General features: G+C 38.2%; 3 protein-coding genes and 1 non-coding gene across 6 annotated transcripts in view; 1 reads left to right on the forward strand and 3 right to left on the reverse strand.

Moving 5' to 3' along the window:
* PNPLA2 (patatin like domain 2, triacylglycerol lipase) overlaps positions 1-791 on the reverse strand; it is a 31,320-nt gene extending 30,529 nt beyond the window's left edge. Inside the window, exons 1-2 of one of the 3 annotated variants that reach the window (XM_072421695.1) lie at positions 637-791; positions 285-490 (exon numbers count right to left, since the gene is read on the reverse strand). In XM_072421695.1, the coding sequence (XP_072277796.1) occupies positions 285-471 (187 nt within the window). In that variant the 5' untranslated portion in view covers positions 472-490; positions 637-791. Of the gene's footprint in view, positions 1-284; positions 591-636 lie in introns of those variants that run through there. The other 2 variants (XM_072421696.1, XM_072421694.1) reach the window with 2 other exon arrangements.
* A 7,804-nt stretch (positions 792-8,595) lies between these two features.
* RPLP2 (ribosomal protein lateral stalk subunit P2) lies at positions 8,596-16,654 on the reverse strand. Its single transcript, XM_072421698.1, has 5 exons — positions 16,526-16,654; positions 15,031-15,154; positions 13,817-13,865; positions 9,642-9,740; positions 8,596-8,715 (listed from the first exon to the last, which is right to left on the reverse strand). Exons 2-5 carry the CDS (start codon positions 15,151-15,153, stop codon positions 8,636-8,638), a joined length of 351 nt encoding a protein of 116 aa, XP_072277799.1. The 5' UTR covers position 15,154; positions 16,526-16,654; the 3' UTR covers positions 8,596-8,635.
* LOC140338757 (small nucleolar RNA SNORA52) lies at positions 13,183-13,308 on the reverse strand. Its single transcript, XR_011922321.1, has one exon. It is a non-coding gene; the product is annotated as a small nucleolar RNA SNORA52 (small nucleolar RNA).
* Positions 16,655-22,100: 5,446 nt separating the features above from the next.
* Positions 22,101-27,634, forward strand: part of PIDD1 (p53-induced death domain protein 1) — an 18,238-nt gene continuing 12,704 nt past the window's right edge. Inside the window, exons 1-3 of the mRNA XM_072421699.1 lie at positions 22,101-22,285; positions 24,660-24,985; positions 26,262-26,675. Coding sequence (XP_072277800.1) covers positions 24,730-24,985; positions 26,262-26,675 — 670 coding nt within the window. The 5' untranslated portion in view covers positions 22,101-22,285; positions 24,660-24,729. The remainder of the gene's footprint in view (positions 22,286-24,659; positions 24,986-26,261; positions 26,676-27,634) is intronic.

The following is a 27,634-nucleotide window of genomic DNA, read 5'->3' on the forward strand; positions in this document are numbered from 1 at the left end:
AGGGGCAGAGGAGAGGAAAGAAGGAGACGAGGGGCAGAGGAGAGGAAAGAAGGAGACAAGGGGCAGAGGAGAGGAAATAGGGAGATGGGGGGCAGAGGAGAGGAAAGAAGGAGACAAGGGGCAGAAGAGAGGAAATAGGGAGATGGGGGGCAGAGGAAAGAAGGAGATGAGGGTCAGAGGACAGGAAAGAAGGAGATGGGGGCAGATAAAGGTGTAGAGGGGTAATTACACACACACATACAGATGGCCCTGGGGGGACACAGACAGACAGACATGGTCCATACCCAGACAGGCTCCGCTGACCAGGGCAGTAGCAGTGAGGGCCCCAGCAGAGGCTCCATAGATATTTCGGGCATTTTCCACCAGGAATGGTGCATGTTCCTTCAGACAGCTGGCCACCCCGATGTGATAGATTCCCAGGAAGCCGCATCCAGCGAAGGAAATGTTCCAGTGAGTGTCCAGAGGAAACATGTCAGACAATCCGGATCTGCTGTAAGAAGAGCAGAACATAGATGGGAGATCGCACACACCATGTCACTTACCCCTGGTACATACACCTCACCCTCCCTGCCCCATACACCCGATGTACACCATGCAGGAACATTCACCCAGCCTCAGTATTAGTGCCATAGCTACCTGCTATGTTCTCTCAGTGATCGCTCTCCCTCTATAACCTTATTTTTCCTTCCAATTCTTGCTATTTTATTATGGGCGGCTGCACTGTCAGCTTTCCGCCGTCACTACCTGCAGCAGCCAATCACTGGCCTCCAATCGGCAGAGATGTCATAACCGAGAAACAACCCATCCACCAATAGAAGGTTTAACAGGAGAAACACCCTCATATGTGGGCGGTGGAGCGGTGGGAGGAGTCTGTCAGCATAGCGCTTCCTGGTGTGTCTCCAGAGGGCGGTGCCTGGTGCTGTGTTCTGTGTGTGTCATTGCTGCTGTAACTTTTGTCCCATAAGAGACCGGGTCACATTCTGTCTTCAGACTTCACAGAAATCCAAATTCCCATTAGCATCAAAACAGGCTGTGATCTGTCCTGTGTCCTCCTGTGACAATAACAAGCCCCCAGTCTGATGAACTGCAGCAATCATACTGCCCATGTACACTACAAACTAATATAATGTCCCATATATACTATAATAAAATATAATGTCCCATATATACTATAAAATAATATATTTTGTCCTATGTTTTCTATATTATAATATAATGTCCCATGTATACTATAATATAATATAATGTCCCATGTATACTATAAAATAATATAATGTCCCATGTATTCTATAATATAATATAATGTCCCATATATACTATAAAATATTATAATGTCCCATATATACTATAAAATATTATAATGTCCCATGTATACTATAAAATATTATAATGTCCCATATATACTATATGATAATATATTGTTCCATGTATACTACACATAATGTAATGTCCATGTATACTATAAAATATTATAATGTCCCATGTATACTATAAAATAATATAATGTTCCATGTATACTATAACATATTATAATGTCCCATATATACTATATGATAATATATTGTTCCATGTATACTACAAATAATGTAATGTCCATGTATACTATAAAATAATATAATGTCCCATGTATACTATATATTAATATAATGTCCATGTATACAATAAATAATATAATGTCCCATATATACTATATAATAAATTTTATGTCCCATGTATACTATAAAATAATATAATGTCCCATATATACTATAAAATAATATAATGTCACACATATATACTATAAAATAATAAAATGTCCATGTATACTATAAAATAATATAATGTCCATGTATACATTAAATAATATAATGTCCCATATATACTATAAAATAATATAATGTCCCATGTATACTATAAAATATTATAATGTCCCATATATACTATATAATAATGTAATGTCCATGTATACTATAAAATAAGATAATGTCCCATGTATACTATATAATAATGTAATGTCCATGTATACTATAAAATAATATAATGTCTATGTATACTATAAAATAATATAATGTCCCATGTATACTATATAATAATGTAATGTCCATGTATACTATAAAATAATATAATGTCCCAGGTATACTATATATTAATGTAATGTCCCATGTATACTATAAAAAAAATATAATGTCCCATGTATACTATAAAATATATTCATAATAATAAAATAATTTATAATATATCAGTTTACTATGGATTAGGGCATAATGGGGCCCAATGAGAGGTAATAGTTTAGGTCAGTTAGGGATGATTAGAGCCAACTATGTGTTTAAGGGGTTAAATAGAAGCAATTCCTAATGTTTTTTATACCACTGGCTCAGGTAAGACTGGTGTGAAGAATGAATGAGGTTGCCAGCTATTCAATCTTCAGACACTGGCTCTTTAGGAACCAGGATTGCAGTGTGATTGGTCGCTGATTGGCTGGCAAGGTGCCATTCACGGGGAGTGCTAGGTCCAGCCCAGGTTGCTTTACCTGAATCACAGACAAAGTATCTATAATACTCAATAAACCTATTTCTAAATGAAGCCTTTAAAAGTGGTACCAATCATTAAAAATGAAAAATTGCCAGCAGGTGGATTGTTTATTGTGGTCAGATGTCCATTCTGCAATAAAAAAATGCCTGCCTGTTCACAATGTTTTCTGAAATGTAAATGATACTGGGTATCCCTGCACACCCCAGTACCTGGGAATGAATTAGCTCCAATGTGCAGTCCCATGTGCGGTTGCATCATTCTGGCCCGGGTAATGAAGATGGTGGAAAACCCAAAAGAGGATGGCAGTGCCCAAGACAGGCAAGGTCAGAAAAGTGTATATTGCAGGCAGGTAGGTAAGTTTACTTTATTACAGAAGGAACATCACCTGTTCTTTCTGCAACCAAAAACCTACCTGGTCACAGTTTTTGAACTTTAGTTCTGCTTTAACCACAGCCCCCATTGTAACTTGGAAAGCCAGGATTTGGCAACAATAGGGAATGGTGGGTTACAGTGATAGAAAAGAAAGGGATTTACATTATTCTTCCTGCATGCAGTAGTTAATTATTGGCAGCCGGTGGTATTCCGGGATACCCTGAATATCATACACTGAACTACACATAGGCAGTCCTAGGTGCTGTTATCATACACCTTTCGTACAAAGTCTCATAAAAGCATTGGCAGAAGACCGGCTTTAATAATGCCCATACAGAATTAGGTATTAACTCATATCAGCAAGCCTTGCGCTTGTTCCTATAATAAGCCTTCTGTGTGGATTTTATGCTCAGTGATATCATTTTAGGCAGCTGTGCCAAATAACCAGATAGCAAATCATGAGAACTCCCATACAAATTAGTGATGACACAGAAAATCTGAACAATTAGTATAATTCTAACATGGATTATTTCCGTAGGTAGAGCTCATTAGTATCTGCTTTATGACCCAGTTTATGTAACCAAGCAAATTATTAATGTGACAGGTGTGTACAGAGGATCATCATATGCATCTGCAGGCCACTAAATGCGCCATATGGCCGATGTTTACATTAATAACTGACAAACACATTTGCGGAATGGAAGATAGTGTTTGCCAATGTAATCAGAGCTGAAATGGCAATAATGACATCCTAAAATCTAGCATCTATAAAGCTAATCATGATGTTATGTTCATTTTCACAGTGGCTGTATGACAGATTGCTTATTTAACAAATTAGAGAAAATCATAAACATCAGCACACATTATGATCTGATTGTGCTACGGCCACCTGTGGTATAAGGAATCACATCTGATGGGATATTTGTAGAAAAATCATTAATTAGACAACAGACTCAACTATTATGTAATAAAATCTCAAAAGATATATATATATATATATATATATATATATATATATATCAATCATTTATTGGTACTTATTTGAAATAAAAATGGCTTATGTAATGGCCACTTCGCATGGAGCAACAAACTGGCATTGGTAACTTGGTAATCTCAGGTTTATCATGATCCCACTGGAAGGTCATTGTGGGTTAGTGGGACATAATTTGGGGTCTTAAGTATGTATCCTTTACGTTATAATAATGTAATTATCTTAGGTTTGTAGTTTTAGATAGAGGTCCAATAGATCGGGGTTAGAGGGTATCTAAGTGGCTCAGTGGCTAGCACTCTTGCATTTTGTAGTTCTAGTGTCCCAGGTCCAATTCTCAGACAGGACACCATCCGCAGCGAGTTTGCATGTTCCCCTAAGTTTGTGTGAGATTCCTCAAGGCACTCTGGTCTTATCCTAAAAATACACAGGTTAGGTAATAGCCTTCTCCCCAATCTTGACATTTGACTGTGTTTGTGACAGAAGACTATGGTAGGGACATTAACAGCCCCTTTGAAGGACCGGTGGTAACATGACTACAGTCTTAGTAAAGTGCTACATAAGGTAGGAGAGATATCAGCTGAAGCTACGGTCACAGAACCTTTATTATTGCATTCAGCACTTGGGCACAAATAATGGCTTTTTCTAATGACCAACTTTAGTTAATAAATACAGACATATCTGTCCTAAAGTAAATCAAAACCCAAAGTTTTTTTGATTAGGTTTAGGTAGATCAGGAACGTGATGAGGAGATTCACCCTCTGCATTGTACTGCTAGTCATTGTTAGCATACAAGAACATAATGGGTAATACAAAATGTTATGCTGCCACGATCCAGACTAAATGAGAGCTCAGAGCCTCCTGGAATACGTACATCACACATCCCGGGAGGAAAGAGATGCCGATCTCATGCATGCGACTATATACAAACCAATGTTCCAGGTTAATGCTCAAGAAGGTAAAGAAGTTATTTATAATGAGATATTAGTAATATCTGCCTCAATATTCCATCAATACAGGTTTTTATACTCTGGCCACCAGTTAGTTTCCTATCAGGAAATTCCCTATCACTTTTAGACACTGAGGTGTTGTTACCATCCACTCATTTCATAAATGTAAGTGGTTATGCTGACCCTTTGGCTTTCATAGTCCTTACTCAGGCCAAGAATGAATATCAAAACCTCTAACTTGCCAAATCTGCATACTTCCAGCATCTGTGACTTAAAGACAGTGGCATAGTATGAATGCCAGGCAATAAGTATTTTTAAAGGCAGCACAGGCAACAGAAGCTTTCATGTTTGCCACAAAAAGGGCTTGTTTTAGGATGACAACATTTAAAGTCATTGGGGGATTCTACAGCTGATCTATTTTTTCTTGGAATGACAAAGAGATAATGGAAACATGGAGGAAATTAAAATGTAAGCTGGTTTTGGGAGAAAAATGTGCTATTGAAAACAGTTCAGGGATCACAGATTCCAGATATGAAAACAGTCTGCATGTGATGTACCTAAAGCTTATGCAAACCAACTGGGTGTTACCATTTACACAGGCAATGTAAACACAATGAGGCCTAGTTACATCAATTCCATCAACTAATCCAATTAGTCCTTACTCAGGCCAAGAATGAATATCAAAACCTCTAACCTGCCAAATCTGCATACTTCCAGCATCTGTGACTTAAAGACAGTGGCATAGTATGAATGCCAGGCAATAAGCATTTTTAAAGGCAGCACAGGCAACAGAAGCTTTCATGTTTGCCATAAAAAGGGCTTGTTTTAGGATGACAACATTTAAAGTTGTTGGGGGATTCTACAGCTGATCTATTTTTTCTTGGAATGACAAAGAGATAATGGAAACATGGAGGAAATTAAAATGTAAGCTGGCTTTGGGAGAAAAATGTGCTATTGAAAACAGTTCAGGGATCACAGATTCCAGATATGAATACAGTCTGCATGTGATGTACCTAAAGCTTATGCAAACCAACTGGGTGTTACCATTTACACAGGCAATGTAAACACAATGAGGCCTGGGCACATCAATTCCATCAACTAATCCAATTAACTATTTTTTTTCTGTATTGTGTTAAAGTACAATTTATCAAATATTTTTAACTTTTACATAGAGCACCAACATATTACACAGTGTTGTTTTAATTTTAGAAACAATTGAATCTAAAAGAAGAAAATATTCTTTTTAAAAACTAAAATAAATGTTCCAGTTGATTGTTCTATTATGGAGTAACACTCGCTGACAGTTTTGTTGTTTTGGATACAGCAAAGACAATTTAGGACTTTTGCTCGGAGTTTATGCTGTCACTGGGACAGGAAGGGATCTGCCCAGCAGAAAAACCAAACAAACTTTCAAAATTCTTCCTCATTCTATTATCAATGAACTTCCTAAGGCAATAGGAAGTAGATAACACAATAATAGGAAGGCGATTTGTAGGTGTATGAAAAGCATTGGACTCATGAGGTCCTCATCCTTAGCTGTCATGTTATATGTTGATGTGTCAGAGGCACAGTATACATTTATACATATCTCTGGTCAGTATCTTTCTGTAGGTCACAATGTGGGTTTTGTAGCACATAATCAGCACCAGAGTGAAAAAAAGTGGTCCATAATAAACAAACACCCACATCCCACGAGTTGGATAAAAATAATCCTGTTACAACAAACCTAATCTGTTACAATAAATACTCTTGCCAGTTAGTAGCTTCAACCCATAAGATTATCTGACATCTAGTTTTTTGTGTTCTGTATTTGGGATTGGGTTTTCCTAGTTTTATTGTAATATTTGTTATTCCTTTAGTGTGGTAAGGTTCAAACCTCTGGTGTTTAGCACTCTATATAGAACCATAGCACCATATAAATATTATAATGGTTTGCCTGCATAGGAATATGCAGGCAAACCATTTACTGGAAGAGGTGATGGGGAATTTTGTATGGTGTACTGTACACCATCATTACTTTTCCTCAAGTGAATTTCCTTTACTCATTGTATGCTGAAAAGTCTCAGCACATCTATGGACCAACAGATAAAGTGATGACTTCGTTAGGTGTAACCTCTTCCCATGCCCAGCTCCAGGACTTCTCTAGAACCCAGTTAGGCTTGCCCCCAACATTCCACAGATTAAAAAAAAAAGCCTTACCCACTATTTTAAACCAACCTATCCCTTCATGAAATGCCCACCATCTTATATTGTGTACTACTCTCCCACCTCTTAAGTTTACAAGCTTTATTGGGAAGGGTCCTCTTCTTCTGTGAGATTGTTTGTACTTGTCTATTATGACTTATGTGCAACCCCTATTTATCGTACAGAACTGTGTAATGTGTTGGCGCTTTGATAATAAAGATGGCTTAAGCAACCTCACCATGGGAGAAATACAGAGCTGCTATAGCTGACCCCTTTTAAAACAATATTTGATACTTTTGCTGTTCTAATGGATTTAATACATTATGACTCACTGACTTGGAACACATTCACAGTAAACTCAGGAAAATAAGAGAATGTCAAAAGTTAGTGACCCAAAGTACTCAAGGAAAAGAATCACACAGCAGCCAAACAGTCCCAGAAGGAATGGCAGCCTCTGTGGGTTTTGTGATGTTTGGGGGGGGGGGGGGTACAGTACTTATCTGAAGCCAGCTAAGTCTGCATGATTTACCAGCATGTGGGAAATGGTATCAGAAAACAAATATTCCCAGAAGAGATTTAAACTCAAAATTGAATTAATTTATCAGAAAGAAAATCTCATACCATTGCCTGCATGCAAAATCTGTCTCTATAGATGACAGAAACCGGAAGATATATAAAGACTGGACCCATTAGGTGTAATAGCCACAACATACTTAAAATCCAACATACTTAATATCACATTTTCTATTCATAAACAGGAACATCCCCAAAATCTTCACAAAATGCAGTTCATCTAAACAGGCTATTGAATCTTCATGTTATCATACAGTATGTCCTGTAGGCATTCCTCAGTGCAAAAAATGTCAATGGTTTGTATGTATCCAGGTTCTTGAGGTTTTCAGGAGATATGTGGCTCACACCATGCTTTACCTATCTGGGTGGTTCATTTCTGTCTGGATTTATATGTCTAAAAGCAGTACAATGTCTTTCATAGACATAACTCACAGAAATATGTCCAATATTTAAAACATTTAATAATAAACTTTAAACAAAAACACAAAAATCTGTTAAAACAAGGGTGCATAATTAAAAATACTGAAACCTGTAATATAACTGTGGAGTTTATATATATATTACTTTGTATTGAATCCATTATAAAATAATTTGAAATTCCTGCCACACTCCCTCGCATACACCGACGTCACTGTGAACTGCCAGGGAACATCAGCGCACTCGCCGAGGTACCAATTGAAGGAACAGGCCAGAGGATGGGATCGGATGGGCAGGCACTGGAGGACGCTGGTGGACCCAGGTAAAGTATTTCTTTATTGTTTTTAGCTAGCCTGAGTGTGGCTTGGGGTTACCGCTATCAGATGTTTTTTTTTTTTTTTTACCCCAAGCCACACTCGGGGTTACCGCCCAGAAGGTTAATGCAATGTGGCTTGTGTGTTTACATGACCAGAAATTTCAACAGTAAACAGCTACAACTACATCCACAAAAGATAAAAAGACCCAAAAGAAAATGCCTAAAATCAGTAGTGCAGGCACCTGGAACGTAAAACTATTAAGCATAAAAAAACAAACACCAAATCTAAATAAAGTTTTTGATTTATTTTAAACGCTACAAGAATTAATCGAACAGGCCGAATCCCATATCTTCATCGGACTCCTCAGACTCTTCCTTCTTCTCTTCCTTCTTTTCTTCAGCGGCTGAAAAATGAATAGCACTCAGTTATAATGAGCATACTGCAGTTACATTTACAAACATCAGGATAAAATGTTTTACTACAGTAAATAATATACCTTTAACTATTTAACAAGTTTAGGTTACTTGAACTTATTTAAATGTTGTCTTTAAAACATTTCCAGAAGAAAACTTTTTGTTGGAGGCTGGCCAAAAGCTGACCAATACCGCTCCCCAAGAACATAATGGGTTTTTCTGATTGTTAACATTTGGGGACAGGTCCACTTTATTAAGGCTGCCCGATTTGAATGAGAAGCAAAGTTAAGGTGGATGCAAATTATATGTTTACCCTGTACTTTTTATGAAACTTTGGACATTGATACATGTATATTGCCTCGAAATGCCTAATTTATTCAGCGATTTCAGTAGAGGAAGAAATAGGAAAAACAACCAAGTCAGAAAAATTTATTTTTTATTTACATTCTATCAAAAACTACAAGTGTGGATTTTAAAGTATTCATGCCTATTTTCAATGCAGAACTATACAAGTAAAAGAATGCGTGTATACTCGTATGCTCGCATGCTATGTATCAGTATGCAAATGTGGGATAGGTCACCCCCTAGTGGTAGGCTACTACAAAATCAAGCGGCCCAATTTCTTTGAGATTAGCTTTGAAAACGCAGCAAGCCACAAAAGCCTTTATATGTTATAGAGCTATCAGGAATATATGTATACCACAAAAGTAAATCCCCCTACACCGATAAAGCTGACAAACATAAAAAGAAATGCATTCACTGCACATTCTATCTTTCATAAAGAATTTTCAACATAGTATGGCAATCTCAGCCATTTGACCCATATCAACATCATCAACATCAACAGTCCAAGGCTTAAAATTTCTGTCAGAATCAAATTTGTCTGTATTTAAAGTAGTAAAGGAGATAAAATTACCTGGTGCAGCAGATCCTCCAGCTGCAGGAGCAGCAGATCCAGCAGAAGCAGCAACGGCGACAGCACCTCCGGTACACATGCTTGCCAGCTTGGTGTTACCTGTCGGGACAAAAAGCTTTTTACTATCAGTATACAAAACCTGCAGTGAAAATGAACTCCATTAAAGTCCATTAAAGACCTATTTGAACACATCTTAGAAAAGGGTAGTAAATGTGCTAAAAGTGTCAACTTTTTCCAAAGTTTAATTATATTTACATTAAAAAGTGCAAACTTTTTGAATAGGCTAAAATCATCTGGTCATTGAAGGACTGCTCCATTGTTTTTTTTTATTTTGAATAATCTTTTCACTAAGTGAACCTGGTTAAAATCCACAATTCACAGGTGTCAGAAAGGACAGAACATGAGGACACAAGGCCACTTTGGGGCTCATTATCACCAGAAGTGTTGCCAAATACAGTCCCCACAAGTACAAGGCAATTTACCTTATGTCCCATGGGTTCAATTCACCATAACTATTCCATTGCAGTGTTCTCCCCAGCCCCCTTCAGACAGGTGCACCACCCGGCACATTTCAGTAACCCCCCAGATGTTTTTGGGGGTTACTGAAACATTGGGTCACAATTTAGGGGCTGCCACCTGCCTACAATTTCTTGTCACCCAGCCAAAAAAAAAATCTGGGTTTAGCAATACATTGGTATGTGTTGTATATATAAATAAAAAAAAAAAAAGTATTCTTTTCAAAGCACATACCAACATGCTGCACTGCACAGAAATGAGACAGACCTTTCAGACAAATAAAGTTTGCTTCCCTACCACCAACTAACCCCCAAATTAAAGAATTAGGATTGTGGCCAATATTGATTTGTAAACCTTACTCATGCCCCATGATGTCGTTACCCACTGGTATGGTAAATATTGTATTTTTATGTTACAAGACAGCCCCACCTACCCAGTGACTTTGTATTATAGTAAAAAGGACAAGCAAGTATCACTTTTATAATAAGATCACCCACCACATTTATCCAGGTTTCCATCAATAGTTAGTGGTGGCTGGCTGTACCAACTTCAAGACCACTTCCCTTTTGGTAACTACTAGTCTATGAGCCGTCAGGTACAGCAAAATACAGGAAAAGTACCTTGTTTTAACAAACTACCAAATGCTGAAGTCACCTGCCATGTCAGCATAGCATGTTTCAGCATTCAGTATTAAAGTTTTCTCCCCATCATCATCATCACCTGATCTAGTGCCTGCGCAGTACGAGATCAAGTGATGTAGGAAGACCACAGAAGAAGAGAGAGGAAGATGGGGGCGCCTGGCGCTCCCACTGCATTGGGCCGAAGCGGGACCCGATTAAAGAAACTTCCCGACGGACAAACTGATCTGATTTAAGGTAAGTGTAATTTTTTTTTTTGGTTTGGGCTGGTTTTGGGTTTACTTCCACTTTAAGCTCCCCAAACCAACTACAAAGGTGTGATGACACTGAACATTCATCTGCTAGCTCTGCCTATGAATATACTAACCTGACCTGTCACATTTCCTTATTTTTCACAAGCTCAATTGCTGCTTCACCCAGGTGTTGTGACGCCTTAGTTCAGGCACTGGACAGCCACTAACCACGTAACCTGTGCATGTCTATAGCAAGTTACATCATCCCATCTCTGTTCTTAGCATAATGCAAATTAAGAAAATAACTCCAAGGAGCATCAAGCAAATGTTATTGGTAAAAAAGACTATGCATGTGTGTGTGTGTGTTTTTTTTTTTTATTAGCGGCACTTTAACTCCACATTGAAAAGAAAAAGTTTACTCAACACTATCCATTTATGCATCCAAGAAAGGACACGCTTATACACAACCAGAGCCGGCCTGCCTACAATGTAAAAGGTTAAACCAATAAGTATCTAAAGCTCCAAGAACATGGAATCCCCAGAGAGAGTTCATGGTAACCTAAATTTCTCACTAAAAGCCATCAAAGTGTCAATTGAAAGGTTCAGTATTTGTTCTTGAAACTTCCAAGGAGGCTGAAAGTCAGGAAGCAGTAAACACTGTACCAGTACCCACAGACAATAAATGAATTTACCCCAGTACAATAAACATTGCCTGTCTATGTATAGATATGTGTCATCACACACCTTACTTAAGGCAGAAATAAATAAGTTACAACCAATCTTTAATTTAAAACCTGGACAAGGACAATTACAATGTATCTGGCTGTATTCTTTGTTCTTACATCTAATGAAACCACTCATTAAAATATTTTACTTCTTTGATATTTACTATACTAATATAAAGGATCTCTCACTACAAGTCACTAGGCCACCAATAAATAAAGGAATAGCGAGAAGGGGCAATCTAGACTTTCTAAGCATTATTTTTAAAGCTAAGTTTTTATTTGCAAAATAGACTATGCTGGGTTTGGTGTTCCAGCGGAAAAGTCATGGCAATGATCATCAAATCTATTACTAAACATATAGGATACACCAAGCTTCTAATGCCAAATGAAAACTTTTGCATTTGCTTTATAATAAAAGTCTAATTTAATGCAACACCCACATATACTGCTCTTGCAATAAAATATTTTATTTAAACATATTTGAAACAACACAAATCTGTCCAGTTAGGAAAATCTCTGTGAAATCCTGACATCACAACTTGAGGACATAACCCTTCCACCAGTCCCCTCCAGCAGTGTCCCGGGATAAACCCTTTACATTTTTTTCTTTTATTGCAGAATGAAATGGTACATGCATATTTTATTTTGTTTGGAGAATGACGTTTGTTTTCTAAGATTATGTTCATCACCCAGGGGAAATGTGGTGACTTGTACCATACTAGTAAACATGTTGCAAGATAATAGAAATGTTCTTGGGTAAACCATCCACATAGAAATCTACATCACCCAGCCTGCACCTGTGAATCTTCATCAGGTCCAAGAAAGGGAAAAACTACAGCTCAACTCCAGCTAAACATAAATACTAAGAATTGTTTTAAAAGTTGTTCCAACAGCTTCTTGTATACTGGGAAAAGCCAGTTATTGACCAAGGTCACTCTAAATACAGTCGTCCTGCAATGAATGAAAGACGGCATATTGTCAGTGCAACAAAAGGACAGCAGTGTGGCAATGTCCATCAGAACCATTGCACAGTGATAAGGACATTGGGAGGTGGTTACTCTCTTGGCTGGAGTTGGACTTTCCCTTAGATTTATGACACAGGTTACTCGACTACCATTAGCCGTTACCTCAAATGAATGTATCTCATTAGCAACCTTTGGGTTATTTTCTCCCTGTCTGCACCCCACTAGGAAGAGTTCCCTTCACTTTCTTTCTTAAAGGTCACCTTCCACATCTATGACTTTTAAAGGGTAATAAAGACAAAACTGGATTTCACATTGTATATTCAGGACAGCTAAATGATCCATTACAGATATAAGAACACCACCCTGTAGTTTACCCAAAACACCAGAAAAAGCTAACATTCACCCAAATCTTCACACAATTAACAAAAAAAATTATGATCTGTAGTCAAACTGTTCTAAAAAATGTGTCTACAGAGGCCCTGTCTGGGTTTTACAAAGTAAGCAAAACCCAAATAAAGAGCCTCTCATTTAATCTGGTCCACAAGCGAAACCCAGCAGGTACAAAAACCAGTAGGTATTAGGATGGACCCTTGAAGTATCCCAGATTGAAGCATTTCAAGTACATGTACAAAGGCCTGGTGAGTAAAAACTGGATAGGGGCAGACAACAGTCAATATTGCAACAATACATCTCCAGAGTTATGGATCATGAGCAGAGAAGACAACAGGGATCTATTTTGTTGTCCAACAGCACAGAACTCTGTGCTCATCAACTGCAGTTTATGGTGCTTACTATTTGTAGATGTGTAAATTGTTGTAAAATAAATTTACTTCTCTGAAACATCTCAGATGTTCGATGCAATCTTAGATAACAAAGCTGAATTCTAAATCACATTAAAGATAAATCTTATCAACCTGTAATCAAGTTGTGCCCCTCTCTAGTACTTGTGCATCCATGCCAATTTTTGGAAAGGCAGACTGTCATAAAGGCATCCTGTTTTCTGATCATTTCCCTTTAGGGTTTGGGCAACAACACGAGGTCTGCTAGGATAATACACAGATATCAGCAGATACAGCCGAACTGTTCTTCAGTACTCACCTTGAGCAATCACATCATCAATTTTCTTGCCTTTCAGCTCGCTGATCACCTATGGGCAAAAAAGGCAGTTTATTCATATATCTCATTTTATTTAACAGACATGCAGGTAGGCAAAATGGAACAGTTGCTCACATGTAAAAAGCCATTCTCAAACAAGGAAGCCTGTACTAATGTCTATTGCCAGCCAAATAACAAGCATTTTCAGAAGGCGCATTGGCATCAATAAAAACTAAAAAAGAATGAAAGGCTAGTCAGACTTCACTTTCTCTAATCTGCACACTTCTTTTTAAATCTTTAGCTACAAAGTAGTGAATTAATTGACCATGTTTAGAATCCATTGATAGGACACAGTTAGTGCTGTCATTACTCCCATTTACTAAATCATGTTGTCATTTTGGGACTCTTCTTTTTTTTAACCAATCACAAAATAGATGGTGATCTGTGTTTAGCTAAGTAGAAAAGGTGAATAAAAAGGAGCTGTGCCTTTGTTGGGGAGATTCTTCTGATCTGCTATTTAAAATAGATAAATAGCCAACATGTTTCAGCATTCACCGGGACAGGTGAGGAGAAATCTATAAAAAACAAATGCTGATTTCAGTGAAAGATGTCAGAGAGGATTCTTCTTTCACATTGGGAAGGTTTCCTCTCGCTTCCTATGTGTTCCTGTCTGCAATTTTAGGCCTTCCACTCCCATATAAACGATTGCCACCTAACAAAGTTAGGTTGAGTTCCACTGTACAAAGTAAAAACTAAAAAAACTTCTTGATAGTACCAGTATATTAGTTCTCTCACTTATACACAAGAAATATTTTTTATTTTTGAAGACTTTTTTTTTAAAGTGAATGAAATCTCCAATATTCCAAAACTTCTTTCAAGTTATGGATCGAAAAGTGGTGTTGGGATGTTTTTATTGTGCTTTGGGTCATTAGGTGATAATTAAAAATAAACTAAACCATGGGTGTGATGAAGCCCTTAGTGTGACTGTCATGATAAAAGTATAGGGACTTCCACCAATTGGGGACTTCCTCTGAAGATGTTTGTTCCCTGGCTGCCAATCAGATGCCATAATAGAGAATTCTGACACTAATTTAACCATGCTTGTTCCAGGTCTGTCACTAAAGTATTGGGGCCAGGAAACAACATTCCTAACATATATCTATATATTTATTAAGTTTGCAGCACCTTAAATTCAAGACGACACTGAAAGTAAATACCTTCTCTGCGCGCTCCTTGTCCAGCTCAATGCCAACACTGTCAAGGATCTTCTTCAGGTCATTAATTGAGGGGTTGTCATTACCGCCAAGTGAGGCCAAAAGATAGGAAGCTATGTAACGCATTCTGTGTGAGAGAAGAATATTTGTAAGACTTCATTGCAAACTATGCAGATTGCCTGCAATGCTGAATGCAGCTGACTTTGCTGTATTGTCTGTATCAACATGACTGAAGATTGTTTACTAGAAGAAATGAAGAAGATAGAGGTGCCCTGTGAGGGAGCAGGGACAGGTGGGTATCACTGGTTTACGTCTGCTTTAAAGTGTACCTAAACTCAGAATTTCCACTTTACATAAGAGTAAGCAACCCTTTTATTTAAACCAAAAAATGTTTGTGTGTGTTTTTTTTTTGAGCAACAATCCCCTCCCCCCTTTCAAAAAAAGAAAAAAAAAAAAGGATAAAGGTGCACCACTGCACGGTAAAGGGTACCTCAGAAATGTCACTTTACATTGAAGGGTAGACATCCCTTTTTATGTAAAGTAAAAAATCTGTTTGTTTAGGTTTTAAGTCAAACAACCTATCCCCTAATTCTTGATCACCTAGGCAATAGATAATGAATGGGAGCGCAAAGCCTCCCGGGATACACAAGTCACGCATCCCGGGAGACCCTTGGGTGCTCCTTCTGTGCAGGCCTGAGATGCTTGACCATGAGCAGAGCTTTTCATGCAAACAGAACATTTGCCGATCTCATGCATGCGGAAGTTTTTTTTTCCCATCCTACACCACCCGATCTGGCACCTGGGTCGGGTGATGTAGGAAGAAGAATCACAAAGGAGAAGATGGCGGCCCCCGGAGCACCGGCTCTGGGACCCGATGCAAGACACCCCCCATATGGATCCGACCGCCCGGCGGGAATGAAAATAAGTGTACTTTTTTAGCCACTTTTCAGTTTAGTTCTTCTTTAAGAATAGAGCTGTAAATCAGAAACGTCCCCAGCTGTCTCTCATAGATGACATTACTGGAGGAGTTTTCCTGTGAAAAGGGCCATTTACACCCTGTGCACCCCCATAGCAGCAGCCAGCATCCCCCCATAGACCCCAATGTTACAGCACAGTAATGGCACCAAGGTGCTGAGCTCGGTATATAAGCCTCAGAAGTATAGTAAGAAATGAAAGGCCTTTATTTAAAAGTTTGCATTTTATCAAGTTTATTACTTTACACAAATTCTCCTCAGCTATGTATAGGCGACGTGATGTTTATTAGTCTAATAATGGCGGCCCTGTAATTTATTGTGATGTGTGACAGTGGACAACATATTGTGCACTCCTGCCCTGGATGTGCCGGCGAGGTGTCTGTCTGCCCCTCACACACAGCACATGCCGGCCGTACACAGAGCTCTCCCTCCACACAGCCGCCACTACAACCACTTCCCGCTCTTTCCTGCCCCTCACACAGCCGCGGAGTATCATTCCGCCCGGTAACCCTCCGCCAACTTACTTCACACAGGGCTTTGTACAGCTCCGGAGCGGAGAGAGTCAGGAGAGCGCGTGCTTCCTCTATGGAGGGCCGGGGAAAGAGGGAGGAGGCCGCGCGGGGAGGGACTATACACAGGAACATCCGCCCGGCCTCTCGCGCGGGATTGTGGGTACACGGCGCCATATCGCTCCGCCCTCACTGATTGGTGTGTCACCAATGGGAATGTGTGAGGGGTTACTGGGGCTAAAGGGGCAAAGCTCAGCCATCTGTGCCCTCTATTTAGAATTACCCCCTCCTTATATTTACCTTTAGGGTTTTACCTATTGAAAGTGTTATACTACACAAACCCTCCATTTTTTCTCTATAGTATTACAACTGTTTTAGAGAAGCAATTAGTGGCGAGAAGATGTTGATTTATCATTTTTATAATAAAATGTATGCACATGGATTCCTATGCATCCACCCAGCACATCATGCATCCAATGTGCCAGAGTCCAATTACTATCCATTATATAGCACTTGCATATAACAGCGCAGTACAAACTCCATAGTCATGTGACTAGCTGTCCCTCGAAGGAGCTCACAATCTAATGTCCCTACTATAGTCATTACCACAGTCTAAGGATAATTTTTTGAAGGGAAAGCTAATTAATCTAATGTCATGTTTTTGGGATGTAGGAACCCAGAGTACCTGGAGGAAAACCCACACAAACACAGGGAGGACATACAAACTCCATGCAGATCGTGTCCTGGCTGAGATTTATATCTGTGACCTAGCACTGTAAAGGCGAGATTACCTCTGGTCCAAGCACTGCTGAATCTGATCTGATTTTTTTTCCACATTAATATTTTGTACTAATTATTATTATTAATAATAAACAGGATTTATATAGCGCCAACATATTACGCAGCGCTATACATTAAATAGGGGTTGCAAATGACAGAGTAATACAAACTGATACAGGAGGAGAGTAATAATCTGTATTTTATTATATATATATATTTTAATTTAGTGTATATAAACACATGCATGCGTGTAAACTGGGCCTGTTAGAAGCAATGAATTCATATTGTCATTGCTCTGGGTCTTCATTCAGCAGAACAGCCCAGCGGTGTTGGTGGCATGGGAAAAAAAACACATTGGTTTTAGTAGAGGGGTGGGGCAAGGGGGCATAGGTGTAAGTGAAAGGTGGGGATGGGGCATTAGTGATCAGTGGTGTCCCATATTGTTTCCAGTGGGGTAAAACATTGGTGTCAGTAGGGGTTGGGGGCATTAGTGGTCTGTGGTGTCCCATTTTGTTGTCACTGGGGTAAAGCATTGGTATCACTCCCCCTTCAGCAGTGTAGACCAGTGTTCGCCAACCGGTGGTCCGCGAAAAGATTTTGGTGGTGCGCGGCTCTGGCCGGTGCACCCCCGAGTGGGGTTAGGAGCCCCGTGCAAATCCCTGGCTCAGGGAAGTGGGCGGGCTGTTTTTCACGACACAACCCGCCCCCTCCCCCATTTCAGGATCAGATCTGCAATGGCAGAGTGGGCGGGGTTATGACATTATGACATCAGTATGGGGAGGTTCCTCCTCTTTGATTGACAACCGGCTCCCCGCGCATGCGCAGTCAGGAGCCGTTAATTTAAGTTGTCCACTGGACCAAAAAGGTTGGGGACCGCTGCACTGGACAGGTTGTTCACTGAGCTTGGTGCTGGAATACTTTTTATGTTTTCTGTTTCTCCCAGGACCCTGCACATGTGGGAGTGCTTATACTGTAAAAATGCAGTTGATGGGACAGTTATGTGGAGGCATCATGCAGCTGGCCTTGTAAAACAAGCTAAAATAGGTTTACACAAAATATTTGCAGGTAGAAAAGCTGATAAAGTTTATTCAATATCATAAGAAAAGTTCTACACAACAATTCATTTTTTGATTTGCTCACCAGTGTTAAGTAGCAATAGGATCCCACTGTTCCTTTTTCAGGTACAGAATTTGAGGTCAACCCTAACAATGACTGTAAATTTGCTGAAACACTGTGTAAGAAAACGATTGCCAGTTTGAAATATTTTTTTAGTGGTATTTGCTGATCAGAACTACCGGTACTAATGTCCTTTATTCCTTTTTAATGTTCTCTCTTTCCCGCTATGTTCTCCAGCAATGGCTGCATGGCATTTCTCATAGTGAATTTCCCTAACACTAAAAAGCAATAATTATATAACTGGGCCCATCATTACAAAAATGTCCTATAAACCTAAACTATAACAAAGCAGATAAAACCAAATACTTCAATATGTTTTACCACTGCTATAGCATCATCACGGGTGAAGATAACATGGTGACACATATGTGCAAACTCGCTGTACATTCAACAGAAAACGGTTAACAGACAGGTACGTTTGTTGTATTGCAAAAGAGACATTGCCTGTTCACCCTGCAAAAAAAAGAACCTGCCTGCTTGCAATTTTTTGATTTAAAAGTTTAGTTCTGCTTAAAGAGTGAAACATACCTGTGCAGTGTGAATGAGCTCCACTGGAAGAACATAAAAAGCACAGAAACACAAGAAATAGGGGCACAATTTCACTCTAGGGACACTATTGGAGTCACTCTAACTAATTACGTGTCTGCACCTTCACAGCACGATCACCAGGCTTTATTCTAACGCTGATAAAATTCTATACAGTAACGTGGTTATATATTAATATATGAACGTGGCTCATATATTGCGGTATCCGTATATATTTATTTGGAACATAACTAGGTTTTGTAAATACCCAGGATATGCGACTATACATTTTTTCTACGAATTTACACAAAATTCATCTCGCATCACACGGGTTAAAAAAAAAATTTCATGAAAAACAGTGGATCACTTTTGGTACAGAAATCTAGACCTCAGTGTAACGCTCAGGTGGTTAATAATAAACAGTAGTTATATAGCGCCAACAGATTACGCAGCGCTGTACATTAAATCGGGGTTGCAAATGAAAGAGTAATACAGACAGTGATACAGGAGGAGAGTAATAATCTGTATTTTAATATATATATATTTTAATTTAGTGTATATAAACACATTGCATGCGTGTGAACTGGGCCTGTTAGAAGCAATGAATTCATATTGTCATTGCTCTGGGTCTGCATTGAGCAGAAGAGGGGTGGGGCAAGGGGGCATAGGTGTGAGTGAAAGGTGGGGATGGGGCATTAGTGATCAGTGGTGTCCCATATTGTTTCCAGTGGGGTAAAACATTGGGGGTCGCCAGTGTTAAGTAGCAATAGGATCCCACTGTTCCTTTGTCAGGTACAGAATTTGAGGTCAACCCTAACAATGACTGTAAATTTGCTGAAACACTGTGTAAGAAAACGATTGCCAGTTTGAAATATTTTTTTATTGGTATTTGCTGATCAGAACTACCGGTACTAATGTCCTTTATTCCTTTTTAATGTTCTCTCTTTCCCGCTATGTTCTCCAGCAATGGCTGCATGGCATTTCTCATAGTGAATTTCCCTAACACTAAAAAGCAATAATTATATAGCTGGGCCCATCATTACAAAAATGTCCTATAAACCTAAACTATAACAAAGCAGATAAAACCAAATACTTCAATATGTTTTACCACTGCTATAGCATCATCACGGGTGAAGATAACATGGTGACACATATGTGCAAACTCGCTGTACATTCAACAGAAAACGGTTAACAGACAGGTACGTTTGTTGTATTGCAAAAGAGACATTGCCTGTTCACACTGCAAAAAAAAGAACCTGCCTGCTTGCAATTTTTTGATTTAAAAGTTTAGTTCTGCTTAAAGAGTGAAACATACCTGTGCAGTGTGAATGAGCTCCACTGGAAGAACATAAAAAGCACAGAAACACAAGAAATAGGGGCACAATTTCACTCTAGGGACACTATTGGAGTCACTCTAACTAATTACGTGTCTGCACCTTCACAGCACGATCACCAGGCTTTATTCTAACGCTGATAAAATTCTATACAGTAACGTGGTTATATATTAATATATGAACGTGGCTCATATATTGCGGTATCCGTATATATTTATTTGGAACATAACTAGGTTTTGTAAATACCCAGGATATGCGACTATACATTTTTTCTACGAATTTACACAAAATTCATCTCGCATCACACGGGCGTAATTTATGGCTTGACAATAAACAAAAAGCATTTGGCGGTGGTGTCTGTGTATTGCAGATTTTTGTTTATCGTGGGTGGTTTTGGAACGTGACCCCCGTGATAAACAGCGGACCACTGTATTGCTTTTGAAACTAGTTTAATATGTCACCATTTATATGAGTTTATAGTGGATGGGTTTTACAAATATTTTACAGTATAAGTCCAATCAAAACCTATTTTTCTTTGGATAGAGTGAGGAAGGGTTGGGATATCAGGTTTTACTTGCTGTCTGCATTCATTTTGGGGAATTGAGTGAAAATCGCTATCACAGAGGTATATATTGTTTGGTTGCTGTTTTCTTGTGCACAGGGTATAGGAGTTTTAGATTTGTTTTTGGTTGCATCATTATCAGGCTATGAGTGTATATTTAGACTCTCAGACTCACTATTTAATTGTGTAATGATGGCTATAGAAGCGGTTGTGACCCACTGGGATCTGCGTTACATCTGCTGCCGTGATTACAGCCAACAGGGACTTGTCTCAACCTGTTTACCATACAACTCACTAATTCAATCATCAAGAAGCAAAAAAATTGTTTTAAATATTTTTATTGTTTTTTGAAAATAAAACATACTATACATTACAAATAAAAACAACTTAGCATATAAAAAGCCAAAAGGGAGCGGGGAAAGCAAGAATTAATAAGCATAAAAAAATATAGGGAAAAAAAAGGGTGGGGGGGTTTGACACAGGGAGTGAGCAACCAACCAATACAACAACAATAAACAATTAAAATATTTGTTCTTAGCGATAACCAGTAGCAAAACACTCATCAGTATTAATAAAATCTGTACATATAGAGCATAATAAAACAAAATATAAGGTGCCAGAACATATGACTCCATTTACTCCGATACTCCTGTAGCCTGACATCACAAATTAATGCTCCATCTATCATCCCTATACATTTAAAATATACCATGAAGAATATTTAAAACATTCTATAATTCTCGGTTTTTCTGGATCCACAAAAATGTGAGTCAGAAATTTGTACCATCGTTGAAAAAGTCGGGTTATATAATCCTCTCCTTGTATCCGAGTTTCTAACATGTCTCAATAGAAAAATGTTTTTAACAATGAGAAAACCTGTTCCACCATTGGACATTTTAATACAACAATAATGACTCTTAAAGTAAAGCCAACTTTTTAAACATTTCATAAAATATAATTTAATGACAATATTTGGTTATATCTTATAAAGAAGTATTGTGGTGATTGTGGCATGCTGGCAGAATTATTCTTAGCACAAAGCTGAGAGCACAGAAGCTGATGAATACAGCATTGGTGACAAGCCCTGCTGAGTTGTGAATAGCACAGTGAGATAGGAGGGGGCAGGGGTAAGGAACAGCCTTGTGCCCTATTTGAAAAAACAAAGTCCAGCCCCTTCATCGTCACTGAAGCCTCATGTAACCAGGAAGTTTAAAAAAGTCAATCAACTGCAACACAGGACTAGCACTGGCAACCATTTGCAATAACTTTTAATGCAAATCTGCATTTTACAGTGCAAAAGTGTTAATCCAATAATGTTTATTTTTCAGGAAGTGATATCCTCTCCTGTTCAAGAACAAAGGAATCCGTAACTCTGACCCCCAGCTCTGCCATCATTCTGTAAGTGCTGCAGTAACTGTCAGTGTTTGCTTTCTAAGATGTTTGAAGAATAGGTTTGTGTAATGTTTATTACATTTTAGATGTATACGTATATCTTTGTTACCTGTAAAATGTTCTTTGGGTTGTGGCAGGAAATTGGGATTTATTAAATGCATTTAAATCTTCATTTTCTGGTTCACAGGCTAACTTTCAATGCACGTCAAGAGTTGCTTTTAATTAGCAAGGGATCAGTAACTAATAAGCCGATTATAAAAAAATAAGCAAGAAAAATCCATGTTTATTAAAAATCGAAAGAAAAAAGAATAGCTAAAGTATTCTAAAAATGGTAAAACCGCTGTTCCCTCTGCATAACTAAAGTGTTTTGTACAGCCATCCAGAACTAGAAAATTGTGACATAATTGGTGATCTAGTTTTATGTAAACCATAGGCAGCAAGAATACATCACATACTTGCCAATTACTGCACAGGGTTACGTGCTTGCAGGTGCAGCACTGACAGGTCAAGGAACCTGTCCCAACAAAGCTGCATCTTCACCACTGACTCCACACCAGACTCTCAGATTCACAGTGATCCTCTTCAGCCATTGGATGGTGTTAGGGGGCTGAAAGAAACTTTGCATGTCTCTTTTGACAAAAAATCTCTACATTATGATTTGTTGTTTTTTAGGACGACTTATAGAGATGTCATATTATAAAGTAGATGTAATGCCTAACTCAATGCTATTTAGTTTGCTACAGATGTATGTACCATAAACAGTTACCACTGACTTTTTTTTTAAATTTTTCCATTCAGCATTCCTGTGCTGCTAATCTCCTGTAGCTTCTTTGCAACCAAGTCATGTGTACATGCACTTAGGGGGGATTATATAACAGAAACAGCAGACCATACGTGCAAATGGTATTGAAAGACACTCAACTGGAACCCCTGTGAGGACAAACAAAAAAGTTCAGTTCATTTCTAAGAATTGATAAGATTTATGAAAAATATAGGTGAAGCTCATTTTACCCTGTGCTTTAAAATAACTATATATAACGAATATCCAAACAGAAAATAATTTGTATCGAAAGCTGCTTATATACATAGTGTATCCAGTTTATAATGAATACATATTTAAAAAATAAATATATGTAAACACATTAATCATATTTTCATACGGTCTGTAACACATTGATATAATATTGGAAAGTAGATTTCAATATTTTCAGATTTGCAGTTTTCAAGTATATAATAACTAGTATTCTTGCTCTGTAGGTCCTTGTTCAGTTACTTACTGGTATAGGGTGACAACACCCTATCCCTGTCCCAGTCCCCCAGTTATCCCTCTGCACTTTTAACCTTTCACGCAGGTTTCAAATGGAAAATTTAAGCAGCTTTCCCAGAATTTATTGTGTAGCATGGTCCATTATTGTCACCCCTCAGGAAGTCTGCCTAAAGCCATATTGAACATTCTACTTTAATCAGCTGAATGTCTACCACCTAAATGTACTAAGGGCCTTTTCGTAACTTATGTTTGTCGCATTGGCATGTAATCACGTTGCTGTGTTGGGGTAGTCCATTCATTTGAATAGACTACTCAAGGCACCACAATGTTTCAAAATGAGATCTACATTGTTTTCTGAAGTGCACCACAACTCACTATAGTCTGTTCTCATTCGGCGTGTGCTGAAACAGATGCTTTGGGATGTAATTTAGAATTAATTGTACTGTATTGCACCAATACACCGGATTGTTGCTTACATTCACTGAGATAACTGCAATACAAATATGTGAATAGACCCTTTGCATGCCTTCTGTTTTCATGCGCCTGATTGTTCACTTGGGGTTCCAGTGTTTAACCCAAAAAATTTTTTTTCTGACGGGTGGGACGAAATTATAGACAGGCGGCAACCCCTGTATTGTGACCAAGTCTTAGGTAACATCCAAAAACAGCTGGGTGGTTACTGAAAAGTGCCAGGTGGCGCGCCCGGCCAAAGGGGAGAAACACTGGGGTTCAATTACCTACATGCATCTACCTCTGGAGCCTGTACATGTTAACAGGTTGTTGTTGGTGGAGAACTGTAGCACTGAGGTTTAAAAAAAAATCAAGTCACAGTATTTTCTAAAAGAAATGATGTCAGTTTGTTTGTACGGTATACAGTGCACTAGCAAACTAAATGTCATCCAAATATGATTTGTGTCTACTTTAATGTATGGTTTATAAAGTATTGTGAATATTTGGTAGTTTATAGTTGATATGTAATTTTTCTGATATTGAGACATAGCGTGTTTGTACATTGTATGAATTGGTATGATTCAGTCATATTTTAGTGCATTAACTGTCCTATAATTAATTTTGTCACATTTTTATGTAATCATCTTCTTTTTTCTCTCCTAGTGCAATTGACAACTTCTGTGTATTGGGCGAGCTGTGACATGCCGGTGTTGTCGCACATAGACAATGAGAGATGGAGCATCTTCTGGACCCCCAGAGGGAGGGAAATGGCACAGAGGAACCAGCCTCTCCCACTCCGTATATTGCAGGCAACAGGCTCCTCAGTTCTTTCTTGGATGGCTGCGAGAAGTTGCTGCAGGTGACAGATGGACAGAAAAGTGCTCTCCATGAAGTGGAATTTCTTGCACTGAACAGCCATGATGAAATGATAACATCAGCAGTGACAGTTCTACCTATGTTCAAAAGGCTCAAATCATTAACACTGAAAGGTAAGGAGCAATTCAAAATGACTATTTCTGCATGCTGCCTTCACTTCAGGCATATATTGGAAAACATTACCATTATATAGTCTTATTCTTATTAGGTCTAATCCTAATATAGTCTTTATCATGTACCACAGTTTAACATAGTAAAACACATATATGCAATGCAAGTCTCAAAATAATGTTTTATTCTTTGTCACTTCTGTAATGAGCCATATAGTACATAATATCAGAAACCTCTGGTGTACTAGGATAAACATCCACAGATTTGAAAGATCCTATTTACCTATTTTTCTGTTGATAATACAGTTTATTTTTTTCACTAGGTATTAAACCATTATATACCATTAAATAACTTATCCAAGGGTCTGGTTGTTTACAAATGATTACAAGTATAATGTCAAATAACATCATTTTGTAAAAAAAAATAGTCTTATCCTTAGAATAAAAAAATATGACTACTACTGCCACTGCTTATACAAGATAAACAAAAATCAATATAAAAATATATTCAACAGAAAGAAAGTGTTAAATTCAGCAACCAACTAACTGTAAGAGACCATTTTTTCTGGTTTCCCATGAGTCGTGAAAGTTATGTTGTGTGTACAAATGATCCAGCACATTTTATTGATATTCCAATCACCAATTGATTACAAACTGAAATAAAATAATTTTAATTATATGATGGGCAGTCACAAAATTGGAATAAGATATGCGCATGTGTACACACTGCAGAAGCTGTTGGCAAATGTAAAGGAGATCTTATAGTCAGATTGTGGCTATATTTGAACTGTAATAAACTAATAAAACTAAAGTTACGTACACACGTGCAATAATTGATCATCAAATAACAGATCAACAATTGTGCACAATTATTTTGAATGATGGTATTGTGCACAATTCTGTACATGCTGTAATGATACGATCGTTCAAATATAATCCACCAATAATGTACACACGCTAGATACAATTGTTTGATCGAGGCAGAAAGTGACATGTAAAGGAGAAAGTGTACTGCAGAACCATCAATGATTACTGAACGACCGTACACACAATAGATTGCGAACAATCGTCGCCCAATCAGATCCGCTGGGACAGTCGTTCGTTTTCAGTGACAATCCTCGTTCATCGGCGTCGTTATGCACTTTTTTTGTTAATGATTATTGGACAAAGGGTCGTTAGTCATTTGTTTCTAACAACAATTATTGCACGTGTGTACGCAGCCTTAGACAATCATTCTTTGTTTGACTAGATCATAATAGAATTTTGTTTCATTTCATAGGTGGATACCTGCTGGATGAAAATTTTTGGTGTCAGAAAGGTTTGCTGTCCACTTTACCTCCAGATCTCAGTCAGCTTTCCCTGCTCCAGCATTTGGATCTCAGCTTCAACAGCTTTACAGAATTACCACCTTGCATCACTGCCCTTTCTTCTCTGTCTACTCTGCACCTTGGTTACAACCAGCTCAAGACTCTACCCGATGACATTTGTGAGCTGAAAAGATTGACTTCCCTCATGATTATGTCCAACCGACTGACTCATCTTCCTTTATCTATAGGGCAGTTGAACAATTTGGAGAAATTAGACCTGACTAATAATAAACTAGTATCTTTGCCAGAGGAGATTGGAAATTTGGAGCAGTGTATAATACTGGATTTATCTGGTAACAATATCAAAAGTCTTCCAGAAACTTTGTGTACGTAATAATGTTTAATTGTTTTCATTACTAAAGCTATAATTCCAGGGAGATAAAATGACTCATATTATTGTAGCTCTGTATTCATTAATAAATTATAAAATGTATGGTAATGCAAATAGTCTGATAACCAGATTTTTATTTGGTATAAACTTCTTGCAATCCCCAATACAGTAGCACTGAGACTGGTGTACAGGTGGGCTTTTCTTAGCACCAGTAAGGTGTCCTTCATGCAAATGTGTGGACAATAGAACAGAGCAGAGGAAGCAGAAAGATGGCCTTACCTGTCTGCTGGTGCTCTTTATCAGCTCAGTCAAAAAAATTGAGGATAAACAGAGGACACTGACGCAACTGTAAGTTGTGTCATGTATTTGTTTGTCTTATGTCCGGCGGCTGCATAAGTCTCAACAAAATAGCCCTTCCTGTCAAATCTGGGATGGGTATTGAAGGTTTAGATCCCCTGATGTACTTTACTTGCCTAATGTCTTATTGCTAAATGTTGGTCATAGGGAATCAGTGTGTGTTTATTATTTTCTCAAGACCAGCCTTTCCTGACCTTTTTAACAATGGGGAAACCTTGAAATAATTTCCAGGGTAACCCTGCTAAAATTACTATATCCACAGTCCACAGTAGATTGCTGTGGTGATCAGGGTGAAGACTGCTTCTTACATTGCTGGCCACTTGGAGAAATGTCACCCTTACAGATAGCCAAAAAGATCATTGGTGTCACTTAAGCTGATCTAAGAGGCACAAATAGCTCATTGCTTAAGGATTCTTGGCAACCTTTGGAGGAACCCTGGTTGAGAAACGCTGGGCTGAAGCCCTACATAATGTGCCCAACATATATGTGTAGATTCCAAATCTATTTTTTGTATTTCCCTGAAAGAATCTTTAGCAGAATAAATTGTGAAAATTACTATTACTCTTTTTATGTTTATTTTTCCATAAATACCGTATT

The sequence above is a fragment of the Pyxicephalus adspersus genome, chromosome 9, assembly GCF_032062135.1.
Source record: "Pyxicephalus adspersus chromosome 9, UCB_Pads_2.0, whole genome shotgun sequence".
Taxonomy (NCBI): domain Eukaryota; kingdom Metazoa; phylum Chordata; class Amphibia; order Anura; family Pyxicephalidae; genus Pyxicephalus; species Pyxicephalus adspersus.